This window comes from Cervus elaphus, chromosome 4 (genome assembly GCF_910594005.1).
Source record: "Cervus elaphus chromosome 4, mCerEla1.1, whole genome shotgun sequence".
Classification (NCBI taxonomy): Eukaryota; Metazoa; Chordata; class Mammalia; order Artiodactyla; family Cervidae; genus Cervus; species Cervus elaphus.
This window is the reverse complement of record NC_057818.1, coordinates 48,289,513-48,316,672: the sequence shown is the minus strand read 5'-3', so window position 1 is coordinate 48,316,672 and position 27,160 is coordinate 48,289,513. Positions and strand designations below refer to the sequence as shown.

General features: G+C 47.5%; 1 protein-coding gene across 1 annotated transcript; it reads right to left on the bottom strand.

Annotated features, from left to right (window-relative positions):
- Nucleotides 1-360: 360 nt before the first annotated feature.
- Nucleotides 361-27,060, bottom strand: SPINT2 (serine peptidase inhibitor, Kunitz type 2). The gene is made up of 7 exons (XM_043895300.1): nucleotides 26,479-27,060; nucleotides 7,643-7,813; nucleotides 4,344-4,397; nucleotides 2,990-3,043; nucleotides 2,293-2,454; nucleotides 1,969-2,007; nucleotides 361-655 (listed from the first exon to the last, which is right to left on the bottom strand). The coding sequence occupies exons 1-7, from the start codon at nucleotides 26,582-26,584 to the stop codon at nucleotides 489-491; spliced, it is 753 nt and encodes a 250-aa protein (XP_043751235.1). The 5' UTR covers nucleotides 26,585-27,060; the 3' UTR covers nucleotides 361-488.
- Nucleotides 27,061-27,160: the final 100 nt, after the last annotated feature.

Genomic DNA, 27,160 nt, shown 5'->3' with positions numbered 1-27,160 from the left:
ATATTTTTTTAAATGGGAAGGCCCCTTTTTATTAAACTTGTACATTTTACCTTCTTCCTTTCAGAATCCTAATTTTAAAAAAACCATGTTTCTGCTTACTTAAAAAAATACAACAACAAACAAACTCTGAAAACATCACTATTGTGATGGGAAAGGAGGCAACAGGATTCAACATAAGCAAAGAAAACTACACCTGGAGCCAAGAAAGAAATCGAAGAGGAACCGACTCAGATGGAGGCCAGACCACCTGCACTGTGCACAGCCCTTCACTTAGAGGACTTCTAAAGCAAACCCACCTGGGGGGCCAGGGAGCAGCCCTCTCACCTTGTGGAAGAACAAACAGACCAAAAGCCCTAATGATCGCGCAAACACAAATCAATCACTCTATTTGAAAAAGCACACATGCGTTCAACACTCGTCTCCCCTCCCTTCCCAGATTCTCTTCATCAGCAGGGGGTGGAAGGGGGCAGCCCCTGGGCAACGGGGGTTCACAGGACGTAAGAGTTCTTCACCAGCTGCTCCTTGTCATCCGCAGAGCTCCAGACGGTGCGGAGGGTGCGCTCCTGGTTCCTCCGCGCCAGCCTGATCAGGCAGACCACGGAGGCTCCCAGCAACAGGATCAGGACCATCACGAACAGCCCCACCAGGACCACCACTGCGGATGAGAGAGAGGCCTCAGAACTGGGAGGGGGGACCCCAGGGGGCCACAGCTGGTGTCCGCGTGAGCTCAGGAGGAAGACCAACACCCCTTGGGCCACATGTCCCCCCGCCCCAACCCAGGAAGCCTGACAGGTAGTCAAGTCCTCAAGAGAGTCCCTATAGTCTTGAGAAATAGGTTTCTAAAAAATGGAGGTGCTATGCTAGGTGCACACAGACAGAATGGCTGTTTGTGTTTCTTCTTTTTGAACAAAAAAAAAAATCCTCACTTCAACTCTATCTCCCTACCACCTCTCTGGGGCAACTTATACAGGAAAAGCACCCATCTCTGGCGTGGGTGTGTAAACACCCCACCCCCCCACCCCGCCCACCAACCAGCCCAGAGAAAGATGTGGCCCTGCAGGTTGCTGGGGTCGTGGCCTGTGGAATGAGGGATGGGCACGTGTCTATTCAGAGCAGGGCTGGGAGGGGACCCTCACACTCCTAATTGCCCAGGCAAATCTGACAGTGGTTACCCCACTGCAGTCCCACTGGTCAGTTAAGATGCTTTTTCTTCAGGCGAGGCTCCCCTTAAGGAATGTGGTCCGCTGGCAGTTGCCCAGCTCCCTCTCCCCACATAGCCACAGAACCAGACAGGGTCAATTCCCTCCCCATCTCCCACCCTCCAGATCCCAATGCCTGGCCAACCAGGTTCCAGCTTCATTCCTCTTTTTCTAAAGGAGGGCAGACACACAGGCCACACCTGGGCTCCTGAACAGGAAACAGGTGCAAAGAGGCCAAACCAGTGTGGCAGGTCTTTTGTGCAAACACTACCATCCATGATTAAGGCTCAGAATCAGAAACAAAAGCAAGAGAAGGCCCAGCCTTCTCGCCAGACCAGACAGTGGGGACAACAGTGCTGGTGGGGGCCATGGCCCACCCACAGCGAGGGCCTTCCACCCTCCTCGGTGTCACACAGGACCAACGATGAACACCCCAGGGCAGCAAAGCTCCCCACCAAACCTGGAGTCAATCTCAGGCCTGTGTGTGGCAGATCCCAGATGCCTAAGCACGAGGTGGTGTCCCCCGGTCGCCCTCGGGGCTGCTGGGAAGAGATGGTCTCGTTCCGAACCCCTGTTTATGTACATCGCACCACGGGACACACATCTACCGCGTGTTCCAAGCTGCCCAGCCAATCTCGTGCAGAAACGTGACTTTTTAACAAAAGATGTGGACAGTGAAGGACAATGTGTCCAAGACAACATGAGGCCACAGAGACAGAGCCGAGTTGAGTCCAGGCAGGCAGGTGGAGGGGGGCGAGGGGCCGTTTACCTTTACTGCCGAAGGGCAGGGCAGGATACAACTGCTTGCCTGGAAGAAAACATACAACCCTGAGGTCAGCTCCCAGCCCTCCTTCGCTCACAGCGGCAGCCACCAGAGGCTTCCCCTTGGTCCTGGGCCTTCGAGGGGAGCTCTAGCTAAGTGACTTCTTCCAGCCCTTCAGACGGTTCTGAGGCCTTGCCACCCCCTCCCCACTACGAAGCCAGAGGAGGGTGAGGGTAAGAGTCCAGAGGATGAGGAAAGGGATGGGGGTCCTCTCGGGAGGGTTCCCCTGCCCGTGGCTGTGTATTGGATTGAGGCACTACGCAGACTCACCGAAGCATTGCTGCATGCACTCCTCCTTGGAGCGGTAGTTGTTTTTATTGCCCCGGCATCCTCCGTAGATGAAGTTATCACAAGAGTTCTTCTCGGCATCAAAGTACCAGCGTGGGAAGGCTGCGCGGCAAGGCCCAGTGACAGCCTTGGCAATGCAGTGTTCTGGGAGTGAGACAGCCCGGGGGGTACAAATTAGCAGGGCCCAGGAGAGATGACTGGAGCTGGAATGCTCCCAAGCAGTCATACGGCTGCTGGCCTGTGGGGAAAACCTCTCTCTGCTAAAAGAAACTGGTTAATTGCAGACATGGCTAGTCTGGCCCACATTTTCAGATACCTTTCTCTTTACATAGTAGCATAACCAGACTACAGTTATGGAGGTTACCCTATGTCAGTCACTGTTGTAGGCACTCAACCTGTGTGAGCTCTGAGAGGTCTGAACCAGGCCCCTCATTTCAATCTCAGGGCTCGGAGGCAGAGCTAGTTACCCACCCACAGTGCAGCTGCTGGCAGGCAGGGCAAACTTCTCCAAGGGCATGCTGTGGGCCCATTCTGCTTCCTGCTGCCCCAGGGCATTCTCGTGAGTCCTAACACCCAGGAAAGGTCGGGAAGCCCTGCTCTACAATATCCTCAGTAGAAACCCTCAAGTGTGTCTCAATTCCCAACTAAATAAGAAAACATGTTTTTTAAAAAGTTGTACCTTCATAGCTGAAAGTATCATCGGAGAGGTCATCAGAATCCTGCCTTCTGGGAACTGAAACACAAACATCCATGTGACCCCGTCAGGGAGGCCGGAATGGACACAGGACACGTGACCTAGCTGGGGCTGAGTCGAAAGGGGCCCACTGAGGGATCGTGGACACTCTGGCACCCAGAAGGAAGGGAGTGTAGGCTCCTCTCTGTGGGCAGCTCTGCTCCATCACCTCTCAGTCCTAATGCGCTCTACAGCGCCTCCAGCACCATGGCTGGATGGGGAGGGCTGCTCGGCAGGTCAGAGGTTACTACAGAAACCAATCCCAGCCACAATTTCTGGGTTGACGAGAAAGACCAGAGGTATAGGAAGTCACTTATTTTCTTGGGGAAATTTTCTTCTGAAATAGGACAGACACCAGAGTTATGAATCCAGTACCCTATGGCTCTGGATGACCTCGCAGAGGCCAGTCCAGGAATAAACAATGAACCCAGGCAAAGCGGTGGCCAGGACAGTCACAGGAATCCTAGCCTAGAGAAACTGGGAAGTGCCTCTAAGCTTAACTCTCAGCATTCTGCCAACTGGTTGACTGCTAAACCAATAAATGCTTACTCGCATTTATGGCCCACCATAAATGGCTAAAAGGCCCACGCTGAGGCTAGAGTCAAAGGACCAGAATCAAGACTGCAACCAGTGTGTGGTCACTGGCTGACTGGGGCCATCCTCAAAGTTGGTTGGGGCAGACTCCCTCCCTTCACAGCAGAACTCACCCAGCAGAACCCACTGCCTGGGGACTGGCCTTGCTAGTGCATCTGGACCACTCACCCCAGGCTCTAGAGGCAGAGTCCTTTAAGCATAAAGAAGAAAAAAAAGCTGTTCTCAGCACTACAAGCAAGCTAACACAAAGAGATCAAGGACTTCAGTGGGAAGGGAGGCGGGGGTGGCAGAGGACAGAGGATTCAGCACAGGGAGGGAGATGGACCGGCAAGGATGACAGAGAGCAAAGGAGAAGGACGTGGCAAGGAGCGGGGATTGGGCAGTGAAGACAGCGGAGCAGGCAGAGAGTGGGGACTTCGGGCCTGAGCCGCATGCAGCAGTAGCCACACCCCTGTCCCCCAAGAGGGAGTGGAGGTCCACCAGGAAGCACTGTGGAATCCCTCAGCCCTTCCTGTCCGTAGGACAATGCGAACTCCCCAGGGTGGGAGGCTGCAAGGAGCCAGAAGCTGGAAGACTCAGCTTGCCAATTCTACGTCAACAGAACCAGGAGGAGGAAGCCGTGGTACAACTCCCAAATGACAAATGTCCTTTCACATTACCCATCTGGATGGCCTTCATTCCATCCCGGGTCTTTTTAAAAACCTACCACTTGGGACAGAAGAATCTGCTTTATCCCTGGTCGGCTCATCGACGGTGTTCTCTGCAAGGGGACAAACAAACAGCACAGTGAGAAGGGGCACCTCTAAGATCGCTGGTGAAACAAAACAGGCTGCATCCCTGAGCAGGCCTGGTCCTGTGGGCCTCTCACAGAGACTCCCATTTCTCCTTTATGTGGGCCCTCCAGTGTGCATGCTGGACCACAAACCTGCCAGAACCTGGAAAATACGGAACCAAGACTGTCCTTGTGGGTTAAACGTTAAGATCAACTAGCTGGAAATCAGAGCAAAGACGTGTGAAGTGACATTATAAAAAGACAGAATGGCTTCCAGGGCCAAATAACCTGTTGAACTGTATTAACTCACGAAGAGAATTAAAAACTGAAGGGCGTGCTCAGCACTGGGAATGCACTTCCTGCCACCAGCCCGTGCACTTGGAGCTGTTAACACGGTAAATTGTATGCTATGTATATTTTCTCTCTCTCACACACACACAAAGCTGAGGGTGGGTGGAGAGGCCAGCCATTTAAGGAAGTGCAAAAAAGGGAGGGCTGGCAGGGTGCAGAGGGAGCCCTCCCTGTGCAGAGGCGGGGGGCTGGTCTAACCTGACGCCACCGCACACTTGCATACAAACCGGCTCCCCTGGTTCCACCCCACCCCTCATCAAGCAATCTTCTAATCTGGCTGAGCTTTGTCTACACACACTGAAGCGTAGACTAAATCAGAGAGCCTGGTCCCTTCAGTGACTTTGGTTCTCATTATAATTAATTAATTAGTTGTTAATGAACTGTCATTCTCATTATCATTTGGCTCCCCACAGAGTTTGCCTGCCCGAGAAGGAATCTGCTGGCAAGGACTCCGTGAGTGACTTGTTGCCGAGTCGTCGCCCTGGCAATTCCAGTTCTCCTTGCAGACTCACGAGAGAATGCCTCAGGAGCTGTGTCGTGCAGCCATGCTCCGGTGCCCGCAAATGAGTTTTCTGGAACCTCCAGGCTGGGGCCGGACTCTGACCTTTAGGAAGACAGCTGTCTGCCTTCTGCCAGCAAAACACTACACCCCATGGCCCTCAGCAGAGACATTCTATCTTATGCCCGCTGTTCACTGCTTGTGTTCTTAAAACTTAACTTTCCCCCTGAGAAACCAAAGAGTAACCAGAACGGCATGTACATTTGCTACTGTCAACTCTTTTTTTGTTGTTGTTGTTAATGTGGACCATTTTCAAAGTCTTTACTGAATGTGTTACAATATTGCTTCTGTTTTCTGCGCTTTGTCTTTTTGGACCAGGAGGCATGTGGGATCTCAGCTCCCCTACCAGGGATCTAACTCGTGCCCCCTGCACTGCAAGGCGAGGTCTTAACCACTGGACCACCAGGGAAGTCCCACACTGTGAACTCTTGATAGGGAAAGGACAGGAAAGGTAGCAAAAAACATTTCCCCTTAATTCCTTCCCTGACACTGGATCACAGCTTATGATCGAAAGTTACATACAATAAATGGTATTTTCCTCACTCACCACCTGGTGAGGTTGCCAGTCACCCCCTAAAAGATGAGGGGCTCACTCACAATCCAAGAACAGTACCAGTCCCCCGGCTCTCCGAACACGTGCTGAGCGCTGAGCACTCACTGGGCAGGAAAAGATCAGTAACACGCTCCTCCAGGCGCTGGGCCTCGGCCGGGCTCGTGCGCCTGGGCATTGCTGTACACCTCAGGCCACAGCCAAGGCCCTGCTGCTGTCCTCTCTTTATGCACGTAACTTTAATCCACTTATGTGATTGCTGAATGCAGAGCTCAAAGCCAACAGAGAGCACAGCCGGTGCAGGAGGACGCACAGACGCCTGGCCCAGGCCCCAGGCTGGTGGGGCCGAGAGCGCTGAGGGCGCCACAAGCACTTTCTGCCCAGAATCATAATCCAGGTGCCCCCAGCGATGCCACACTGTCAGGAAAGGATGCAAGAAGTCCCATGACAATGTTAAGGAGGCAGCCAGTGAAAATCTTTAACAGACAGTCTGGCTGGCTGAATACTCGGGTCTCTGGAACACTTGGAGGGATTGGGTCCCAGAGGGCCAACATCTCACTGCCATCAGGTCTCAAGGAGTCCCCCGAGGCTCTGTTCAGAGCTGGCACATACTGTGGTGGGGCTTAGGTTTTTATTTAAACTGGGAGGCTCACAGGGTCCACAGGACTGCACGGAAGTCCTCACTGAAGGCTGGGACAAGGACGGATTCCAGAAGTGTGTTCTAGTTTTAACTTGATTCATTACTCAGCTGGCTGGCTGAGCTCCTCAAGTCATTTGTCCCAAAGGTAAAAATAACCCAAACGCCCAGGGAGCAAGGGGGCCGCTTGTCTGAGCAGACCTGGCGTGGGATGTGTGCTCACTAGTGGGAGGAAGGAAGCTGGGGTGGGAAGAGGGGGAAGGGTACTGCTGTGAAACCACCGTGTGTGGGTGACCTTCACATTGGGCCTGTTTCTTCCGCTTTTAAAAACATCTCCAGTTTCAGACATGAAGAACTAGCGAAGAGCAAAAGACTTCTACACCTTTATAAGGTGTCTCTAGATAACACGAAGTTAAAAGACGCTTGCTCCTTGGAAGGGAAGCTATGACAAACCTAGACAGCATATTACAAAGCAAAGACAGGGACTTCCCTGGTGGTTAGTGACTAGGACTCAGCGCTCCCAGTGCAGGGGGTCTGGGTTTGATTCCTGGTCAGGGAACTATATCCCATATGCCGCAACTAACACCTGATGCAGCCAAATGAATAAATATTTTTTTTTAAAAAAGCAGAGACGTCACTTTGTTGACAAAGGTCTGTATAGTCAAAGCCTTGGTTTTTCCAATAGTCACACATGGATGTGAGAGTTGGTCCATAAAGAAGGCTGAATGCCAAAGAATTGATGCTTTTGAATTGTGGTGCTAAAGAACACTCTTCAGAGTCCTTTCAACAGCAAGGAGAATAAACCAGTCAATCCTAAAGGAAATCAACCCTCAGTATTCATTAGAAAGACTGATGTTGAAGCTCCAATACTTTGGCCACCTGATGCAAAGAGCTGACTCATTGGAAAAGATCCTGATGTTGGGAAAGACTGAAGGCAAAAGAAGAGGGGGCAGAGGATGAGACAGTTAGATAGCATCACCAACTCAGTGGACATGAATTTAAGCCAACTCCAGGAGATAGTGAAGGACAGGGGAGTCTGACGTGCTGCAGTCCATGGGGTCTCTAAGAGTCAGACACAGCTTAATGACCAAAAAACAACAACAGATAATAAAACCTCCCCAACAGCACTGTCTTACCTGTGACACCAGCACACTTAGCAAGACACTCTTCCTTGGTCATGTAATTATTGTCATTCCTGTCACAGCCTCCATACACAAACTGCTGGCAGGATCCGTCAGTGACATTGTACCACCACCGAGGGAAGGAGGCCCGGCATCTTCCCACTTTCTTGGGAAGGTGGCAAAAATCTAAAACACAACCAGAGACCAGTTAGCTTAGCAGGGCAATTCGGGCAAGCGAGAAAATGCACAGCCCTCGAGGAAGAGGCCCACAGCTTTCCAGAATCTCAAGTTCCAGCAGCTCCTCTATGGGCCGTTTCTAAAGTGTCACCATCAGACCTGCTTAGGGATTCCTTCTTTGTGTAGGAAAGAGAGGCGTCATCTGACAACAAAGATACAAACTACCCGACTGCGCTGAATGTCAGCTGTGTGCCGATACTGTCCCTGCCCCGTTATCAAACACACACACACCCCGTACAGAAGCTGGACTTCAGAGGCAGACCACCAGACTGCAGGATCCTTCTGGATATGTGCCCGTCTCACTGGGCCAAGGGGAGCTTAGCACTCAAAGGCCAGAGCTGGCAATGTGCGGTCAGGAAGGACGCACACAGCGCAGTGCACTCAGCACCCCAGCAGGACCCTTCCTAACTCTTCCTGTCTACTCTCTGCCAGGACTGGCCACTTCATAATCGAGTTACCAGAGCCTCAGAAAGAAGCTCCCGAATGTTAGTTCCCCCCACTGCCGACCCTTCAAAGGCAACTCAGGTCACTCCTTTCTTCCAGCGTCTATCTTGATGGTCCAGGGTTAAAAGGTGCCCCCAAACCTGGCCCCGCTTTGGTACAAGGGAAACAGAACAAAGTTATAAAATTCCAGCCAGATACATTTGTCTACAGAAAGCCTAGAGATCTGCTCTCTCTCTTTTTAAATATTAATTATTTCTGGCTGAGTTGGGTCTTTGCTGTTGCACACAGGTTTTCTCTAGTTGTGGCAAGCAGGGGTTACTCTCTAGTTCCAACACTTGGGCGTCTCATGTCTGGGCTCACAGGCCCTAGAACACGGGCTCAGTAGTTGCAGTCCATGGACGTAGCTGCCCCCACAACATATGGGATCCTCCTAGAGCAGGGATCGAAGCCATGTCCCCAGCGTTGACAGGTAGATTCTTAGCCACTGGACCACCAGGGAAGTCCCTCTGCTCTCTCTCTTGAAAAGGGAGAGAAAACAAGTGCTGGAGACAACACCTTTACTAGAACGGCCCTTTCTTCTGGAGGAGTTAGGAGGATTGAAAGCAACTTGAAAAGGGAGTCACCTGACCACGTGGTTCAATGTATGCTCTGCACCACCATATCACCCCTTTCTGGGATCACGAGCCGACATCACCTCTCCCTCCACCCTGGTCTCCTACACCTCTGAAGTGAAGTTGTGTCCAGCTCTTTGCAACCCCATGCACTGCAGCCTACCATGTTCCTCCGTCCATGGGATCTTCCAGGCAAGAGTACTGGAGTGGGTTGCCATTTCCTTCTCCAGAGGATCTTCCTGACCCAGGAATCAAACCCAGGTCTTCCACACTGTAGGCAGACGCTTTACCATCTAAGCCATCAGGGAAGTCCAAAGCCACCCGGGAAGCCCTACATCTCTGCCTTCTTGCATAAGGGAACTGCAACCTGCCTCGGGCCCAGCACAGGGTACTTCATAAACAGCTCAAATAAAACCATCCCAGGGCCCAGAACTTGGGTTATATGTTGCCAATGACTCCTCCCTAGTTGTTCTCAGCCTGGCTAGGTTTATCTCACTGAGGGGATGCCTTTCAAAGCACAGAGAGCAGGATTTGTGCTTCTGCTGCATCTCCTAAAATACATCACAACAATGGGCAGGAAACCAAACATTCCACAAAACATCTAACTATGGACAAAAAAGGTTGGTACTATGCAAAACAAACAAACATCCCCAAGGAACTCCAATAAATCACAGGTAACTAGCAGAGCAGAAAAAGCATACTCTGAAGTAAAAAAATCTTTTGTTAATGTTCAAGTAACCATCACTGAAATCATCAGCTAAAAAGTACCTTATCTGGACACTTCATATGAATGGAATCATACGGTATGTCCAAAAAAGGCAAATCAAGAGAGACAGGAAGTAAGATTAGTGTTTGCCTGGTGCTGGCGGGGGTGGGTTGGGATGGTGGAGAGTGACTGCAAATGGGGATGCTGGAAATGTTCTAAAATTGGATTGTGGGGATGGTTGTACAACTCTGTTCATGTACCAGAGGCCATTGGGTTTATGCCTCTAACAACTGATTTTATGGTATGTAAATAATAAATCAGTTTTGTTTGTTGCTGTTGTTGTTTTAAATAGGCCCAGACACCTTTTGTCCATATAACTGCATCAACCAGAACCAGCTGGGTGTGTACGCGGAACAGGTACTTTTGACAATGTGCCGAAAGTCACAAAACAATCAACAAGGCCCAGGGAAGACGCAGCAGAAGAGTTCTCTGGTGCGCGTTTCTGCCCGACCCACCAGGCTGTCAAAGGCCAGAAGCAGCTCTGCTATCAACAAGACAAGCTGGAGAGGACCCAGACAGGAGCCTCATGACCGCGAACTGAAAACATTAGGGCAGAGGCCCCCAGCTGCTGCCAAGGCTTGGCAACTGCCTATCCAGTGCCCTGGCAAGCTGAGAGCCTTGGGGATCACTGACTGCTTGGTGTCCTTGCTTCCCGAGCAGCTGTTAGGGAAATGAAAATGGAAGTAGTCTTGTTCAGGCTTCAGAAGCAGGAGAGCAGGCCTCTGACTGACTTCTGACCCTGCCTAGACGACCGGCCTGCTTGCAAAAACACCAACTGTTACCAGCAACTCAAGAGGCACTTTAGATGAGAGAGGGAGTGGGTCTCGGCCAGCCCCCCTGGGGTCCAGAAAATCTTGTGGCTCACAAGGTGAAACAAAAAGCACTGCAAAACTTAAAACCAGAGCTACAATTTTGCAGGCAAGCTGATCAGGATATCAGTTTGCGACCTGGGATTACAAGTGGGAGCCCCCCAAAACTGCAATTTGCAGTCTCATCAACAAAGTGGATGCACTGTCTCCAGGCTGCTGTTAACAAGCAACTTCCCAGCGCTGTTTAAGTCTGAATGCTGGTGGGCCCAATTTGGTGATGTACATACACACTGTTAGTCTTCTCTATTGTTTCTATTTCTCTTTTCTTTTAATGACTGTGTAGTAAAATTAAGTTAAATAACCCTCTATTAAATACTGAAATTGTTTATTGTGTGTGACAAATAAAGGTTTCTTTTGTTAACAAACCCTTCAAATCTAAAACAAAAGCAAAACTTCCAACAGCTTCGGGTATGGTCTTTTAAACAGAAACACCTGAAAAAGGAACTGTGTGCTTTAAATGGGGTGACTGTGCGGAATGTGAATTAAACAAACACCTGACAGGGGCCGAACGGAGCTGAAGGCAGGGTTGCCATGAACCGTCAGATGCCACAGCAGAGAACGCAGCAGGGCGACCGCAGTACAGAGTGGGCACTGGGTGGCTTATCATAAGCAAGGATGCCAGATACTTCTGCCAGATGTTCTGTGCAGGTACGGAAGCCTGAGGGTGCATAAAGAGGAGGAGGGAGAAAGCTTATCCAGGGATGGACGGCAGTTACCCTGGTGAAATAAACACTGCCTGGAATCGGCCTCTTTGCAGGCTCAGACAGGCACTCCTAGCGCCCCAGGGCTGAAGAAGCGCAGGGATGCTGATCTCGCTAACAAAGCACACTGAGGATCCTGAGAAAATTAACTGTCCAGCAGGGCGGATGTGTGCCAACATACCACCTCGGAAAGCCAGCTGACATGGAGCAGGTCACCTGGCATCTGAGTAAGGCAGTTTTCTGGAGGATTCCTGTGAAGATCCACTCTACTGGGATCTATCAGGCAGACTACAGGCTCTCAGGAGACGGCTCAGGACGCATTTTGGTCAAGAGAGTGTGGTCAAGGTCTGCATCTGAACACTTACTTTTCTGACTGCCACCACGAACCGATGCCTCTTCCTGACTGGAATGCTCTTTCTGTAGATGTGATGGTTCCTTCGTTACAAACTTTGTGGGACTGAGAGGCCATTCTGTCTCAGCTGCTCACATCTGCTGTCAATGATCACACACTGACCTCATGGTTTAAGTTTTGGAAGCAGCCTTATTTTCAGGTTCCTTGGGTGGGGTAGGAGGGGATGGGGGTGGCTTCATTTTTGTCCCAGGGAATTTAGAAATGTCTGTTTATTAAGAGAAACTCAGTGGGTAGAGAATTTGCCTGCAGTGCAGGAGACCTGGATTCAATCCCTGGGGCTGGAAGATCTCCTAGAGAAGGAAATGACTACCCACTCCAGTACTCTTGCCTGTAAAACTCCATGGATAGAGAAGCCTGGTGGGCTGCAGTCCATGGGGTCACAAAGAGTCAGGCACGACTGAACGACTAACACACACACCTCCTGCACTAAAAACGCAGTATATATGGAAAGACATCATGTTGACAATTGTTGAAGCTGAGTGATGATCTATGGGAGGTCATAAACCTGCTTCCACTACTTCGTGTACACTTGAAAATTCCTGTAATAAAAACAGAAAGAAGCTAATCTCTTTTTAAAATAAATTTGACTAGAGTAAAAGAGCTCAAAGTAGCACATTAGTTGGCCAAACCTAGGTTCAACCAAGATGAAATTTAACCACACAACTACTGTGTCGAGACAGAGTACCTTCTGTGAGGAGGGAGGCTCCTTGTCAAATGGAGAAGAGTCCATTTCGTTGCATGCCTTTCCTAACTAAATTGCTTTTCAGCTTCTACGATACACATTTTTACTCTCTAGGCTTAAGGAAATGATCTTATGAAAAAAGTGGTTGTTTTTGTTTGGTTGGTTGGTTTTGTTTCAAAGGAGAGAATGTTCCTTTAGGAAACACAGGCCACATGTTCTTCACCTCACTCCAAATCACATCGATGCATTCTCTCTTCTGTTGCTCTCCAAAAAGCTTGTACAAAGAGCCAGAAATACTTTAGTGTACAAGATGACTTCCATGACTTATCACCTTCCTTAGAAAAAACTCCCAAAAAGTCAGAATACTATCTTTGGTAGACTCAGCTTAAAATCAAAATGCAGAGCATGGATTATTTCTTGACACTCCATTTCACTGCCTTCACTAAGCTAGATGCTGGGCACATTATGTGCACGATTTCTAATAGTCATGATAAAAACTGTGACTCATGCAGTAACGCCCACCTCCCTTTACAAATGGGAACACTCTGGGCAGGTTAACCAAAGCAAGCAGCAGAGCTGGATCTGAAATCAAACGGGTCTGATCAGACAGCTCAAGCACAAACTTAAGGACCCCTTTGATGGAAAGAAAGAAAAGCCACTATAGTGACAGGCAGTGGGAAAAACAAGACACTGAAGTTGCCTAAAAGCCAAAACATTCCTTAAGGCTTCATCACAACTGGAGGGTTCACCAAGGCCAGGCCTTCTGCTACGTCTTTTTACGGCCACACTGACAGGGTCACTGATAGCACCATACCAAAGAACTGCCCCAGGCTGAGGGGACTTGGCTGGACAATTTTCAGGAAGTTATTCCTTAATAACTGTTACTGTTAAGAGAGGACATTTTGGTCTCAGAATAGTTTTAGGAAACAATCATGAAAAACGTGTTTCAAGTCCTATTTCTATGCTCAAAAATGCTACGGCAAAATACGGTCTGTGAGTTTTCAAAACAGAAGGAAAAATAGAGGGTAAAAAAGAAGAAAAAAAAAAAAATAGGGGGAAAAGCTGAGGGGCGCCAAATTTGGGTACACTTGCTTCAGAATATGTAAAAATGGAATTCCTGGCTTTGGGAAACAGTAATGCTGTCTTGGAAAAGCATCAAAAATGGTTAAAGTCACACATTATCTGAAATATGAATCTAAGTTACAAAACCTTGGCAGGCATTTTGAACATTAGCTGTTACAAAATTGCCAAACAGACAGGTCTTTGTCATAGAAAACAGGTTTCTCTGGTTCTGAAGTCATTTGAACTTTAACCAAAATAACGAGAACGAGCCAATGGCTCAGACGTGCTCTACTTCACTCTCCGTGCTAGAATGACCTGCTACTACCTTCCAGCAAGAACATCACAGACATTTTAAGCTCCGAGGCACTACTAACCCAACCTAATTTTACAGGCTTCAGAAAATGGTATCCAATCATTCTTCAGAAATGCACAATTACAGCTGTCCCTGCTGAAGAGTTTAATATATTTCAAATATTTTGCTACTGCTGCTGCTGCTGCTGCTAAATCACTTCAGTCGTGTCCGACTCTGTGCTTCCCCATAGACGGCAGCCCACCAGGCTCCTCCATCCATGGGATTTTCCAGGCAAGAGTACTGGAGTGGGGTGCCATTGCCTTCTCCTCAAATATTTTGAGAACTACAGAAAATGTCACAACACTGGTATACCGACTTCTCAGCTTTATGAAATTCTAACATTTTAAGGACCAAACATGACAGCTGAAACCCTTTGTGTACCCCCTCACTTCAATTCCACTTGGTCTCTCTCCCCTAAATTAACAACCACCTTGAACTTAGCATTTTCTTTTATTCATGTTTTTAATACCCATTCAGAGTCAGTTTACTTACAAAACAAGCAAAAATAACTCTCCTGGGATTCTAGTCCTTGATACACTTTTTACTCCTGTGGGTGCTATACACTGAAAAACACCAACTTACTGCCTCACTGTTTCCTAATAAGAAAACCCTGGATCAGAAAAAAAAAAAAAAAAGAAAGCCCTGGATCATCTCACAAGCTCGGACCCACTCATGAAATGGTCTTTCTCTTCCCCCATCTGTTTTCTCTACAGCAAACATCAATAAACTTTTTAAAGATGGGCCAAATAGTAAATACAGCCAGAATAGTGTGAAATCAGGCAAAGCAATGGAAAAAATTATGACTGTTCCATGACAAAAAAAAAATGTGGGTTATAAATGTATAGGATAAAAAATAACAAAATGAGTATTTATTTAGTTCACTGTAAGTTAAAACATTAGAAACTTGAGAATTGAAGTGTTAATTTCCTTTGTAAATAAGTAACTCACCAAGGGGCTTCCTTTGTGGCTCAGTTGGTAAAAAATCCATCTGCAATGCTGGAGACCTGGGTTCGATCACTGGGTTGGGAAGATCCCCTGGAGAAGGGAAAGACTAACCACTCCAGTATTCTGGCCTGGAAAACTCCATGGACTGTATAGTCCATGGGGTCACAAAGAGTAGGACACAACTGAGCAAGCAAATTCACCAAGAGTAGTGTGAACAGTACTTGTGAAGGTCTTTGGTCACATACACACTGATATGAAGCCAGTTTCTTTTCAGTTCACCTTAGAATAAGTGTCACACCTCTCTCTAGGTTTGGGTCAGCTTCTAACCTTTTATCCTTTGCTCTATCAATGCCATGAAATTGCCCTGAGAGTTGCCTGGCATTCTGTCCAAGGTTCAGCCAGTGTCACTTCCATACACAGGAACACCATCCTTTTTTGTCACAACTAATTTCTTCACGTCTGTCTGTGAGCTCCTCTGACTGCACACCGGTCTCAGATGGCGGCAGTGCCCACTCCCACAGCTGGCTCATCCTCTGATCACTCCATTTATGCTCAACTGGAATTTCACTTCCAGCGTTATCACTTCTCTTCTTTGCTACACTTTGGTCTATTTTGGCCCAATTTCCTTTATCGATCAATCATTTTTGTAAACTGCCGCATTTTCTGTGGAGCAAGGAGACAACACAACTGCATGCTTTGCTGTGTATGGACTGAATGACGCATGTGCAGTGGCCAGGTACCACGCGTGTGTGTCACGTACCCAGTGACTTGGGACTGAAAAGCTAGCAGCTGGAACGCGTTTGGTATCCAAGTACTGTTAGAATATTGCAGTAACTGAAACCTGTGCATGTTGAAAACCATGCAAACCAAGGACTGCCTTTATCTCAAGCTTCACGGCTCACACAGTCTAACGAGTCAACTCTGTCATTACGGCACGGAAGCAGTCTGAGGTAATATGTAAATAAATGACCCTGACTGGCGTTCCAATAAAAATTGATTTCACATAATTTTTATGCCTTAAACTATTCTTGTGATCTTTTTCAACTATTAAAGGGACTTCCCTGGTGATCCAGTAGTTAAGAATCTGCTTGCCAATGCAGACTACATAGGTTTGATCCTGTGGTCCAGGAACTAAGATCCCACATGCCGTGGGGGGACTAAGCCCAGGGGTGGCAACTACTGAAGCCCAATCTCCTCAACTAGAGAAAGCCCAAGTGCCCCACAATGAAGACCCGGCACAGCAGGCCCCCCACCCTCCAGCCAAAAAAAAATAAAAGCAGAAGCCATACTTAGTGTGCCGGCTGTATGTATGCAGTGGCCATGAGCTGGAGTTTGCCAATCAGCTCTTTAGAGAGTGTTTATAAAAACACCCTGCTCAGATTTTCCACACTTACCCCTCCCCCCATCATGTCACAGAACTCAGCAAGTCCTATATGTGTGGTCAGAAGCTATCACATAGACTCCGAAGGCTCACATTTCTTATGACAACACACCCTTCCATCACTAAAAGCAGCTCTACTTGTTTCATGAAAGCCACTTAGAATTCAAAGGATAATGGCCAACAGGAAATGATTTGCTACAATACTACTCAGACATGTGAAAATATTACTTTACACCAAAAAAAAAAAGAGGACAGAATACACTTCACTCCTCAGTACTGAAAAGCAAATTAGCTATTGAGTTTCAAAGAACAGGGGCAACTATTACCATACCCAATGAAGGGCTTGCTATGCACAAACCTACAGTAGCTGAAAATTCACCATTGAATTTTTCATGAACACCCTGTTAGGCTGGTGAAGAAACTTGTGAGACATCCACACATACTACGTATATGCTGGTATAGAACTAGGGAGACAAAAGCAAAAGAATGGTTTACATGCAATATTATGATTTTTTTTTAAACTTTTAATTTAAATATGTGTGTGAATATTCCTTTAGGGAAAAGAGACTAAAGGAGGGAGAAGCTTTTCCAGTTTTGTTTTTTTTTTTCATCTGTATCTTTTAGGATAATTTGAGTAGTTTTATGAATTCACAACTTATTTTCTTTCAGAGTTTTATCTAAATAGTGGATTACAGTCACCCCTCCTGTTTGCTTAAATTGTTACATTTTTCACAGTAACGAAATAAAACTGAACATACTAAATAAATTCCCCAGTATCTTGAGAACAGTAAGCAACTACCCTTCCCTGGTAGCTCAGCTGGTAAAGAATCCATCTGCAATGCAGGAGACCTCGGTTCAATTCCTGGGTTGGGAAAATCCCCTGGAGAAGGGCTAGTCTACCCACTCCAGTATTCCTGGGCTTCCCTGGTGGCTCAGATGGTAAAGAATACACCTGCAATGCGGGAGACCTGGGTTCTATCCCTAGGTTGGGAAGATCCCCAGGAAGAGGGCATGGTAACCCACCCTAGTAGACTTGCCTGGAGAATCCCCATGGACAGAGAAGCCCAGCAGGCTACACAGTCCATGAGGTCACAAAGAGTCCGATATAACAGTGACTAGGCACACCAGTGTTTGGTTATGGGGCTTCCAGGTGGCACTAGTGGTAAAGAACCCACCTGCCAATGCAGGAGATGTAAGAAGATCCCCTGGAGGAGGAAATGGCAACCCACTCCAGTATTCTTACCTGGAGAATCCCATGGACAGAGAAGCTTGGAGGGCTACAGTCCATAGGGTCACTGAGTTGGACATGACAGAAGCAAATTAACACAGATTAGCACACAGTGTTTGGTTAATAGCTCATCTATGTGAATAGGGTGATCATACAATTTATCCTTTGATCAAGACACTTTTCAGAGTGAAAGGGGTGTTCTTAACAGCCACCCTGGGAAGTACAGTGGCATAAGCTGGAACCCTCTAAGGTAAACTGAGCTGAATAGCCAGCCTACATAGAAGGAACCCACTGGGAAGGTAGTCCCTGACCTCCAGGGGTTTACGATTAAGTTAGAGCCACAAGACTGGTTTGGACAGAAGGAAAAAAAGAAAACCACACAAGGTAAGCTACTACAATCACACCCTAAATTCAAAGGGCTGTAAGCCACACAGGGCACAAAGGAAATGAGGAAAAGCTCTGGTATTGGGAAGAGACACAATAAGGAAAATCATTTGGCCAAAATGTAGGGGACAGATTAGAGGACAGGGCCTGCAGGAAGCTGTCCTGGTGAAGGACCAGTGTGTGTAGGAGCCCCTGGCTGCCTCTTACTTGCCCACTGTTTGGGGTTGGGGGTGTGGGGGAGGGGCAGCTTTCCTAACCTCCCTGTACATGCATTTCCTCATTCATAATAAGGAAACAATAGTACAAACAAAAATGTGTAAACCTCTCAATAAAGCTGGAAAATGCACCCAGCATTCTTCAATTCAGCAAGCCCTGTATTTTCTGATTTAGGTCGGGCTAATTAAAAAAACCTTTTTTTTAGAGGCTTGGAGTTTCTAAATCAGACTCTTGGGAGCCTTGATAAGGCAAAGCTCTGATTACAGACCTATCATATCTGTGACATAATTAGAAATATGTATTTGGTCTCTCCCTACCCCATGTTCCTGATAGAGAGCTCCTAACACCCTTGGAATTTCTTGAGTGCCATATCATGTTCTACTCTAATATTTGGTTTTCTGACACAAGAACTAAAACCCCAGCAATCTCTGGAGTGGCACAATGGTCTTACTGTATGCCAATGAGATGAATAGTGGCTGGGGGTGCCCTAGAAAGTTTCAGGAACTTCAGGATAGAGGCTGGGGGAATTCCCTGGCAGTCCAGTGGTGAGGGCTCCACCCTTTCACTGCAGTGGGCCGGAGTTCAATCTCTGATTGGGGAACTAAGATCCCACAAGCTGTGTGGCACAGCACCCCACCCCCCAAAAAGGATGAGGGCTGGGAACTAGAAAAACCAAGCCTAGATTAAAGGGTTGGAACTTTCAGCCCCACCCCCTATTCTCCAGGGAGTCTGAGTTAATAATCAATCATGCCTACATGATGAAGCTTCAATAAAATATCCCAACTGAAAGGGTGGTGAACACACCCACATGCCAGAAGGGTGGCTCACCCCAAACTCCATAAGGACAGAAGCTCAGACACTGGGGATCCTTCCAGACCTCTGTCTTCACCTGGCTATTCATTTGTATCCTTTGTAATAAACTGGTAAATGTGTTTCTCTGAGTTCTGTGGACTATTCTAGCAAACTGGATCTGAGAGGGTCATGGGAACTCTTGAACATTTCAAGTTGGTGAAACTGACATATGACAACCTTGGCCTTTGATTGGCATCTGAAAGGAGAGGGGCAGTCTTGTGAGACTGAGTCCTTAACCTGCAGGATCTGTGCTCACTTCCAGCAGATTCAGAATTGAGTTAAATTGCCAGACACCCATTCTGAGTCTGCTGAGAATTGCCTGATGTGGAAAAACCACACATCTTGTATCAGAAATATTTTCTGTAGTAGACAGGAGAGTGTTCTCTTTAAAATCCCTTCAAGATTAAGGCAAAAGCTAAGAATGTTAGCAAGAGAACCAAACAGAGGACATTATAAATACAACTCAGCCCCAGTTGAAGGCCTCTCTGTGTGATTAATATCCACTCTAGATCTAGTTATTATAAAAAAATGTTTTTTGAAAGTTTGTTAGCAATAAGTCCCATCTTGTGAGACTTAGACTTTTGCTTTCTGCTGTGGAATGCACCATGTATTAGAGGCTATCTTGCAATGGCTTGTCTGGGAAAGGGCATTTGCTCAATGTAACCTGAATTCACTGGTGAGTAATAAAGCAGAGATTCAGTAGGTTTTCCCTCCATATGTCCCACTGAGATAAGTTCTGTGGACTTGCAGATGTATCTCTAAAAACGACTCAAATGGAAGGGACTTTTTTGACACTGGGACCAATCATTAAGAGTGTTGTAAAAATTAAAGGCATTTTTTACTCAATTATAAACGCTCAAAACATTTGGCACAAAGCTTTGAATAAGTAGTGTATTTTTATGAAGACTAGACTGGTGGTGACTTGCCAGGATAGAGGGGAAAATCAGTCAGTGAGTTGACAAAAGCAATCCATCCATCACTCTTTCCCTTTGCTCTTCTGCTGTGCAACCACCTGCCATGCCTGCCTGAAGGTATAAAATTCCTTCTTTTAATCTGCAGTAAAGTCCTGCAACACTGCAATATCTGGAGATTAAGAGGTCAAAGAAAAGAAAATAAGAAAAACTATGCGCTGGTTACCCATTTTGACTTCAAGCCATCTTTTCATCAAGGAATGAGACTCACATTCTGTGTGAGTGAAGAGGTACTAACTACTAGGAAGGCAGATATTCACCCCTGCTTTAATTCTGCTGGGCCAAATCCCAAAGTTAACATTTATTTTATAATCAGTCTTATTTCAAGGTGATCTATAAATCCACCTGTTTTGGTTAGCTGGATAGGTTCTACATACTTGAGGACTTCTGCGTCTAGTACAGAAAGCTATTACTAACCATGCCTTCCTCTAGGTTCGGGTGCCTGGAAGTTGTCATTATTAGGATAAGTAATTCAGAAACTTTAAAATAGCCCCTAGGTATTTATGAGGAGAGAACATTTACAATGACAAACCCAACTTACAATGTAAGGCTCATAAAATCTTGTTTTAGATATAAAATCTTGGCATTTTAGATATAAAATATTTAGATATAAAGGTTTACATTCCATAAACCATCATCACAATGCCAGCCACCACTCCTACCCACTGTCACCTCATATTCATCACTCAAGCAGGACTATAAATTCTACCCTTACCTAAATCTGTAACTAGAATTACAGTGGTCAATCTGAATAATTTGAAACAGTAATTTCAAAGTTTTTCATGGACTTTGAACTGTTAATTCACATTCAGGGGTTCTTAACTTTTTAAAAACCTGGAACCATTTTCCAGAAAGTGATTATAGCTAATGGGCTGTCTACCTAGAACAATGTTTCCCAACCTTTTCTTCCATTATCACCCCCCACCCCCAGAGACTTCTTAGACATTTTCCCTAATCACCCCACTAACACCCCAGACATATATGTAGCCCTTTGAAAGGTCAAAAACTATTATACTATCTATTATTCCACCCCACTTCCCGAACATGTCCTAGATTTTAAATGACTGACCCTGGAATAAACACAAAGAATCACAGGCTTCTGAAGCCAGGAACCCAGGACCCCACTGGTGAGATCCATCTCAAACACTTGCCTCATTTCTAAAATGGCTTCCTAGTAATGAAAAATGTGCTTCAAATAAACTTCCAAGTAACTTTAACTTCAAAGTTCCTGGGCCTCAGCATCCCTTCATTAGTTTTCAAAACTATCTTGTCAGAAACAAGTGAAATGACATTTGTGATCAGCATCAAAAAAGGAGGTCCATAATCCATATACTAATGCTTCTGTGGTCATTTGTGAACTCCTTATTAGTCAGTGACCAATGGGCCATGAAAGCTTCCTGGGGTTAATTAAGTCATTTCAGTGTGACCCCCTCAGGGTTCTCTCCTGCCTCACATGAATCACAGGCTACCTCATCCCTTATTCTGCCTGTCAGCCTCAGGACATGGTAAACAGAGGTTTGGCTGCCTGGCCAACTACCTGAAGACAAGCCTGAGTGCTGCGAATGACTCAGGAGACAGGTATAATGAGGAACAGGTCACAGGCTGGCTTTCTCTACTACAGGCTGACTTCTCAAATGCTGATCAGGGCAAGGGTCCACTTTCCCTCAGTGGGTCTGAAGGCAAACCCTTCAATGTTCTTTAAGTATTGGCACCATTTCAGCCTCAAAGGCCATGTTTTTAGCACTAAACATACCTACCAAACCTTACCTTCCTTTTCTTCTCTTTTTAATAGTAGAGTTGTTTACAATGTTTCAGGTTTACAGCCAGATTCTTGTCCATTGTAGGTTATTAGGCGATACTGAATATCTTCAGCACCAACAGTTCCCTGGGCTATACAGTAGGTCCTTGCTGTTTATTTTATATAAAGTGTATCTGTTAATCCCCAATTCCTAATTTATCTTTCCTCCCTTCCATACTTTTCTTTATAGTACTCATTACCAAGTATCTACTCATTGTTTACTTACTGTATTGTCTTCCTCTCATTACAGTGAACGGTCATGGATTGGGGGCAGGGGCGGGGGTGAGGTTGTCATCTGTTTCATTCAGTGCTTTGTTTCCAGGGCCTAAAACGGTGCCTGGTACTTGGTGGGTGTTTGTGTTGAATAAATCAGTTAATAAATATTTCAAACTGTCCTGGAACCAACCTGTCTTACCTGAAAATAGAACAAGTGCTTCTATGAAGGATGAAAATAGTATAAGATGCCACTTTGGAGACCTCTCAGCGGATCACCAACACCAGCTGCAATTTCACTCTTATCTCTCATCCTCTCTTTGACTACCCAGTTTACAACTACCCACGGGGGTGAGGAGAAGAGAAATGAGTGGTGATTAATATGCTTATTGGAGATTTACTGGAAAGTTCAGTCTTTCAGTCAAAGTTCTGGAGAAACTAATTAATTCAAGAAGTTGATGCAAATGGAAGATCATGGACTTTCCTGGTGGTCCAGTAGTTAAGAATTCACCTGCCAATGCAGAGGACACGGGTTCGATCCCTGGTCCAGGAAGATCCCATATGCCATGGAGCAACAAAGTCCCCATGCTCTAGAGCCCGTGCTCTGCAACGAGAAACCACGGCAATGAGAAGCCCCCAAATGCCACAACTAGAGAAAGCTGGGGCCCAACAGCAAAGACCCAGTGCAACCAAAGATAAATAAATAAATAAACAAAATAAACAGAAGATCACTTCAAAGTGCGCTGGAGGCTTTCACATAAATGCTGCCACACTTGTCTCCAGTGGAAATTCCCAAGAACAATCAACAAAGGGCTATGAGCCAAGGAACCATTAACACAAGTTCTCATGTATAAGTTACTGGCAGTAGGAACTATATTTAACTGACCACTCCCAAAAGGAATTTTTGAGGTTCTATTCTGAAAAGGAATATACTATTTGCCCTTGTATTGATCAAAATTATTTATCTGCAGGCACTCCGAATACCAGGACTTGTCACCCAAGAAGAGAGAAAAATCATGCACATTTGTGGCCACCTGTTAAGGGGTGTTCCCTGAGAATAATAACACACATACACACATTGCACTGTACAATTTATAAACTATTATGTTTTATCTACCTTTGTTTACTAAATGGGGCATATTCGTAATGTGGGAGTCACAACTCAAACGCTCAGAAGATATAGAGGGCAGGCCAAGTGAATAAACACAGAGAGCAGTCTATGTCCTTTTCAGAAGTACTTGGCACTACCCCAGGGTGCTATGTGGGAACACTGCGCCAGATCTTCATATTTTTTAGGCACAGCCCCAAATCAAAATATTTCCTAAAAAAATTCTCAATTCTAGAAACTCTACAAGTCACATAAAGCCTGTCTGAGGCTTCCTGGGAACAGCCAGTTTGGTGAGTTTTTTTTTTTTTTTAATAGCTTTATTTATTTTTTATTTAAAAAAAGTTTTGGCTGTGCCACATGGAACGTGAGATCTTAGTTTCCCGACCGGGAATCGAACCTGCATGGGAAGTGCGGGGTCTTAACCACCAGACCACCAGGGAAGTCTCAACAGCCAGTTTATAATCTGTGTGTTTCCACGGCAGACTGGCCCTCTCCCTGGATGCTACAAACACCCGGAGATGTATCAGCTGTCCCCCACCTCCACCTGCAGAGGTGTGCCTCGAAATGCCCACTGCATTCCACACCCCTTCCTATCTGCCCTCTGCCACCCAGTGCTGTCCGTCCCACCAACAATGGGACAGTTGGTGTCCCACCAACACTGTCCGTCTCGACACCATGTGACTCTCCTACTACTTGCTTATCACCACACCAGCCTCAGACTCCCGAGTTACCCTTCATCCCCATGCATCTTGTTTTGTGGCCATCTCCCTTCCCCCAACTCCTGGAGTCTCTGATACTTATGGCCTATCTTCTGCAAAACCTCTCATTCCCTCAATCTCTTCTCTGAACAGTCTTACCCTAACTGAACCCAGCTCACCCCTGAAGAGAGGCTTCTCTTGTGTCCTTGCAAGTGGGCACTGCTTCTACACCATTCTCCCTCCACCCTCAACACCCCAGTTATGAACCTTGTCATTGGAGTAAATCATATCCCACCCTGTGCGTCATTTGCTGACCCAGCTCATCCCCACCTTGTTTCTTCATTGATTTTAGCTCCCTGTCACTCCCACTGTGACTCTTATCACCATTCTTGGTGATTTCTGTATCTACACAGGTGCTCCTCCAAACATCCTGGCCTCTTGGTTCCTAGACCTCCTCTCCTCCAGTGATCTTGCCCTCCCCACAGCCGCTCCCTTAGACCCTTCAGAACCTCAGCTTCATGGGTCTCCCTCACTGCCAAGCGTAGTTTATCTTCCTAGTTCATTCTTTTCAAAACCTCAGGTCCAATAACTCACTGGTCTTACCACCTTTCCACTACCCCTCAGCCCCCTCATATCTTCACATAGATTGTTCCTTGACCAACCATTATGATCACCCCCTTACACACTCGCCCTTCCTCCATTATATTCATCTGGAGGTAACTGTGCAGTTGTGTGTGGCTGGAGAAACACCTCACTCTTAGTGGACGACTTTGCTTCCTGAGAAAAATCAAAGCAGTCAGAAGGTGGGCAGAGGGATAAAAACTACTTCTTGTCTCCAAATAAGCTGTTGAAAGCTCTCATACAAACAGAACTTCAGATAAGCAAGGGCATTAGTTTACCCAGCCAGATAGGAATACTTCTGAAAGGTCAGGAGGTCCAGCCAGCTACAGCAGCTGGGAAAACCACTGGGAACAAGCAGAAAAGATCTCTGTAGCCAGACCCAGCTTTGTCAATTACTAATGTGTGGCCTTAGGCAAGATTTGTATCTTCAACACCAAACCAAGTTGTTTCAAGGACTAAATAGTGCATAAGTGCTCAAAGCAAGCAATAGATGTTATCCCCAAACTCAGTTTTGATAAAAATTGCAGGCCAGGTAACTGGAAGGTATGGGTTTCCCTGATGGCTCAGATGGTAAAGAATCTAGCCTACAATGCAGTAGCCCCGGGTTTGATCCCTGGGTTGGGAAGATCCCCTGGAGAAGGGAATGGCTACCCACTTCAGTATCCTTGCCTGGAGAATTCCACCTACTGAGGAGTATATCTATCTAAAAAGAGTCCAGAAAGGCTGACAAATTCTAGTTCAGATCACAAGAATGATCAACACCTGCATTCCTAATTCCCTGGAGCTGAATCTCTCCCCACAGGCCCTCAACTCACTTTTTCCTCTCTGCCTTGGGCACAGGGAAAATAAGTCTTAGAAGTCACCACAGGTGACGACTTGGTGTACAAACATCAATGCTTTCTCTTTCCATCCAAAATGCTGGCTTGTAAAGTCACCTGGTTCCTGTCTGCTTTCCCCACCTGGCCTCCTCTTCCAATCTCCCACCTCCCCCTCCCAACACACCCCTGCTCCAGTAGCCCTGGCAGTCCTTTCCTCAAATACCACCAAGCTCATTCCAGCCTCAAGGTCTCTGTACTCCACTACTTCCAACTGGACAATCATCCCTGAGGCCTCTGTGTCGCTGCCACTTGTTCCTTCTTCACGTTAGAGCCCAGCTGTCACCGTCCTCAGGGCGACCTCCCCTGAGAACATGAGCTAAAGTGGCCCCCATCATCCCTGTTTGTCTGCTTCTTCCTGTTCAATTACGTCTTAGTAATTTAATACTGTGGTAAGTGCTCTTTATTTAAATGCTTACTCCCTGTCTCTGTCTATCCCACTAGAGTATCAGCTCTCTAAGTGCAAGGACATGGCTTGTCTGAGTCACAAATGGTATCACAGTTCCAGGCACTGCCCCGACACATAACAGGAGCTCAAGAAGTTTTGCTGAATCAGCGAATTCTTCTTTCAGGAGGATTATTTTCAAAATCTGCTTGTGCTTGTCTGAGGAAGTAAAGTTAAACCAACACTTGTTCAAAAAGATCTTTCAGGCCGAACTACCATAGAGTTTAGAGGTTTAAACTGGGTCTTACCCTCCACCAACCTCTAAGGACGAATTCAAGCCCAGCTTCTCAACGCCAATATTCTTAAGCCAAGAGGCGCTCCATCCCCGCCCCTTGCACCCCGTACAAGTTTTCCCTCCGAACATATTTGCTCTTCTTTTCCTTTGAGTATCACTGAGAAACACCTTTGTTCTGGGAGGCGCTCTAATGCAACTGAACCCAGAAAGATGTCTCAGGAGGCTGCGGTCCAATATCCAAAAACATAGGGTGCAGGCTTCTTCCCAGAGGCTAAAAGGCCAACAGGTCCCCTAACCCAAGCCCTGTTCTCTGGGGCTGGCCCCCCACCCCGGGCTTTCTTGGGCTTTTTTTTCGCTGGCAGGAAGAGGCCGGTCTTCGATTCGGTCCCTCACCTCCTTCCGGCCACAGTAAAGGCCACTGCCACTCCTTCTTGGTGAACAGCCCCAGCCAGTCTCCTCCCCCCTCTACAGGAAACTTTTCCCAGCCCGGACTCTGCCACCCGTCCCCGCTCCCGAGGGCTCCCAAATCCCTTTCTCAAGGTTCAATCCAGCAGGGCTGGCTCCACTACACCCCCCTAAGCTTCACCCAATCGCCCCCTAACTTTCTCCCTCGCCAATTCCCCCTGCTCAGACCTCGCCCCGGCCCTCCTCGTTCCCCAACTTAGCCCCTCCACCCTGCCCCTAACGCCCCGCCTTCGGCCTCTCGACCCTCCACAACCCCCAGGACACCCGCTCAGGCCCTCACCGTGGACGCCACGTTCTTCGTCGGCCGCCCCAGCCCCGGAGAGGAGCAGCGATGCCAGCAGGGCGAGGAGCACCCCGCACCGCCTCGGCTCAGAGAGCTGCGCCATGACGGACTCCGCGCGGCAGCCCAGGGGAGAGGCCTCCAGCCTCTGGTCGTTGGGGTCTCGCGAGCAGGTGCGGGAAGACCCTCGCTGCGCACGCGCACTGGAGGGCCTTGCGTTCAAGTGCGGGCGCTCGTAGGGGTCTGTGGGGCGCTTCTCTGCCCTCGCCACACAGGAAATCTCCAGGAAGCCCTTTTCTCGGTCTTTCGGTGTGCGGATACTCTACTTCCTGTGCCCACGATGATTTCCTCTGCTCCTCACTCGCCCCGGACTCCCTCTACCCTTCAGAACCCCACCACACCCCCAGACCCTCGGTGGGCGCCAGAGGTAATGGCGGCCGCCTCGAAGCAGCTATCGAAGGTGGAAGGCCAGGTAGAGGGCGGGGCGCACCTGGTGAGGCGGGACGCGTAGAGCGCAGGCGCAGGGAGCCTGCACCTGAGCGGCCGTGCTCCTCCCTAGGCGCAGGTGAGCCCGCCCTGGCGCTGAGGTAAGGGCGGGGCTTATGTTGGCTCCGCCCCGCATGAGGCCTCGCCCGGGGCGGTACGCGCAGGGTGAGCCCTCGGGCTCTTGCTGCACTTGGGC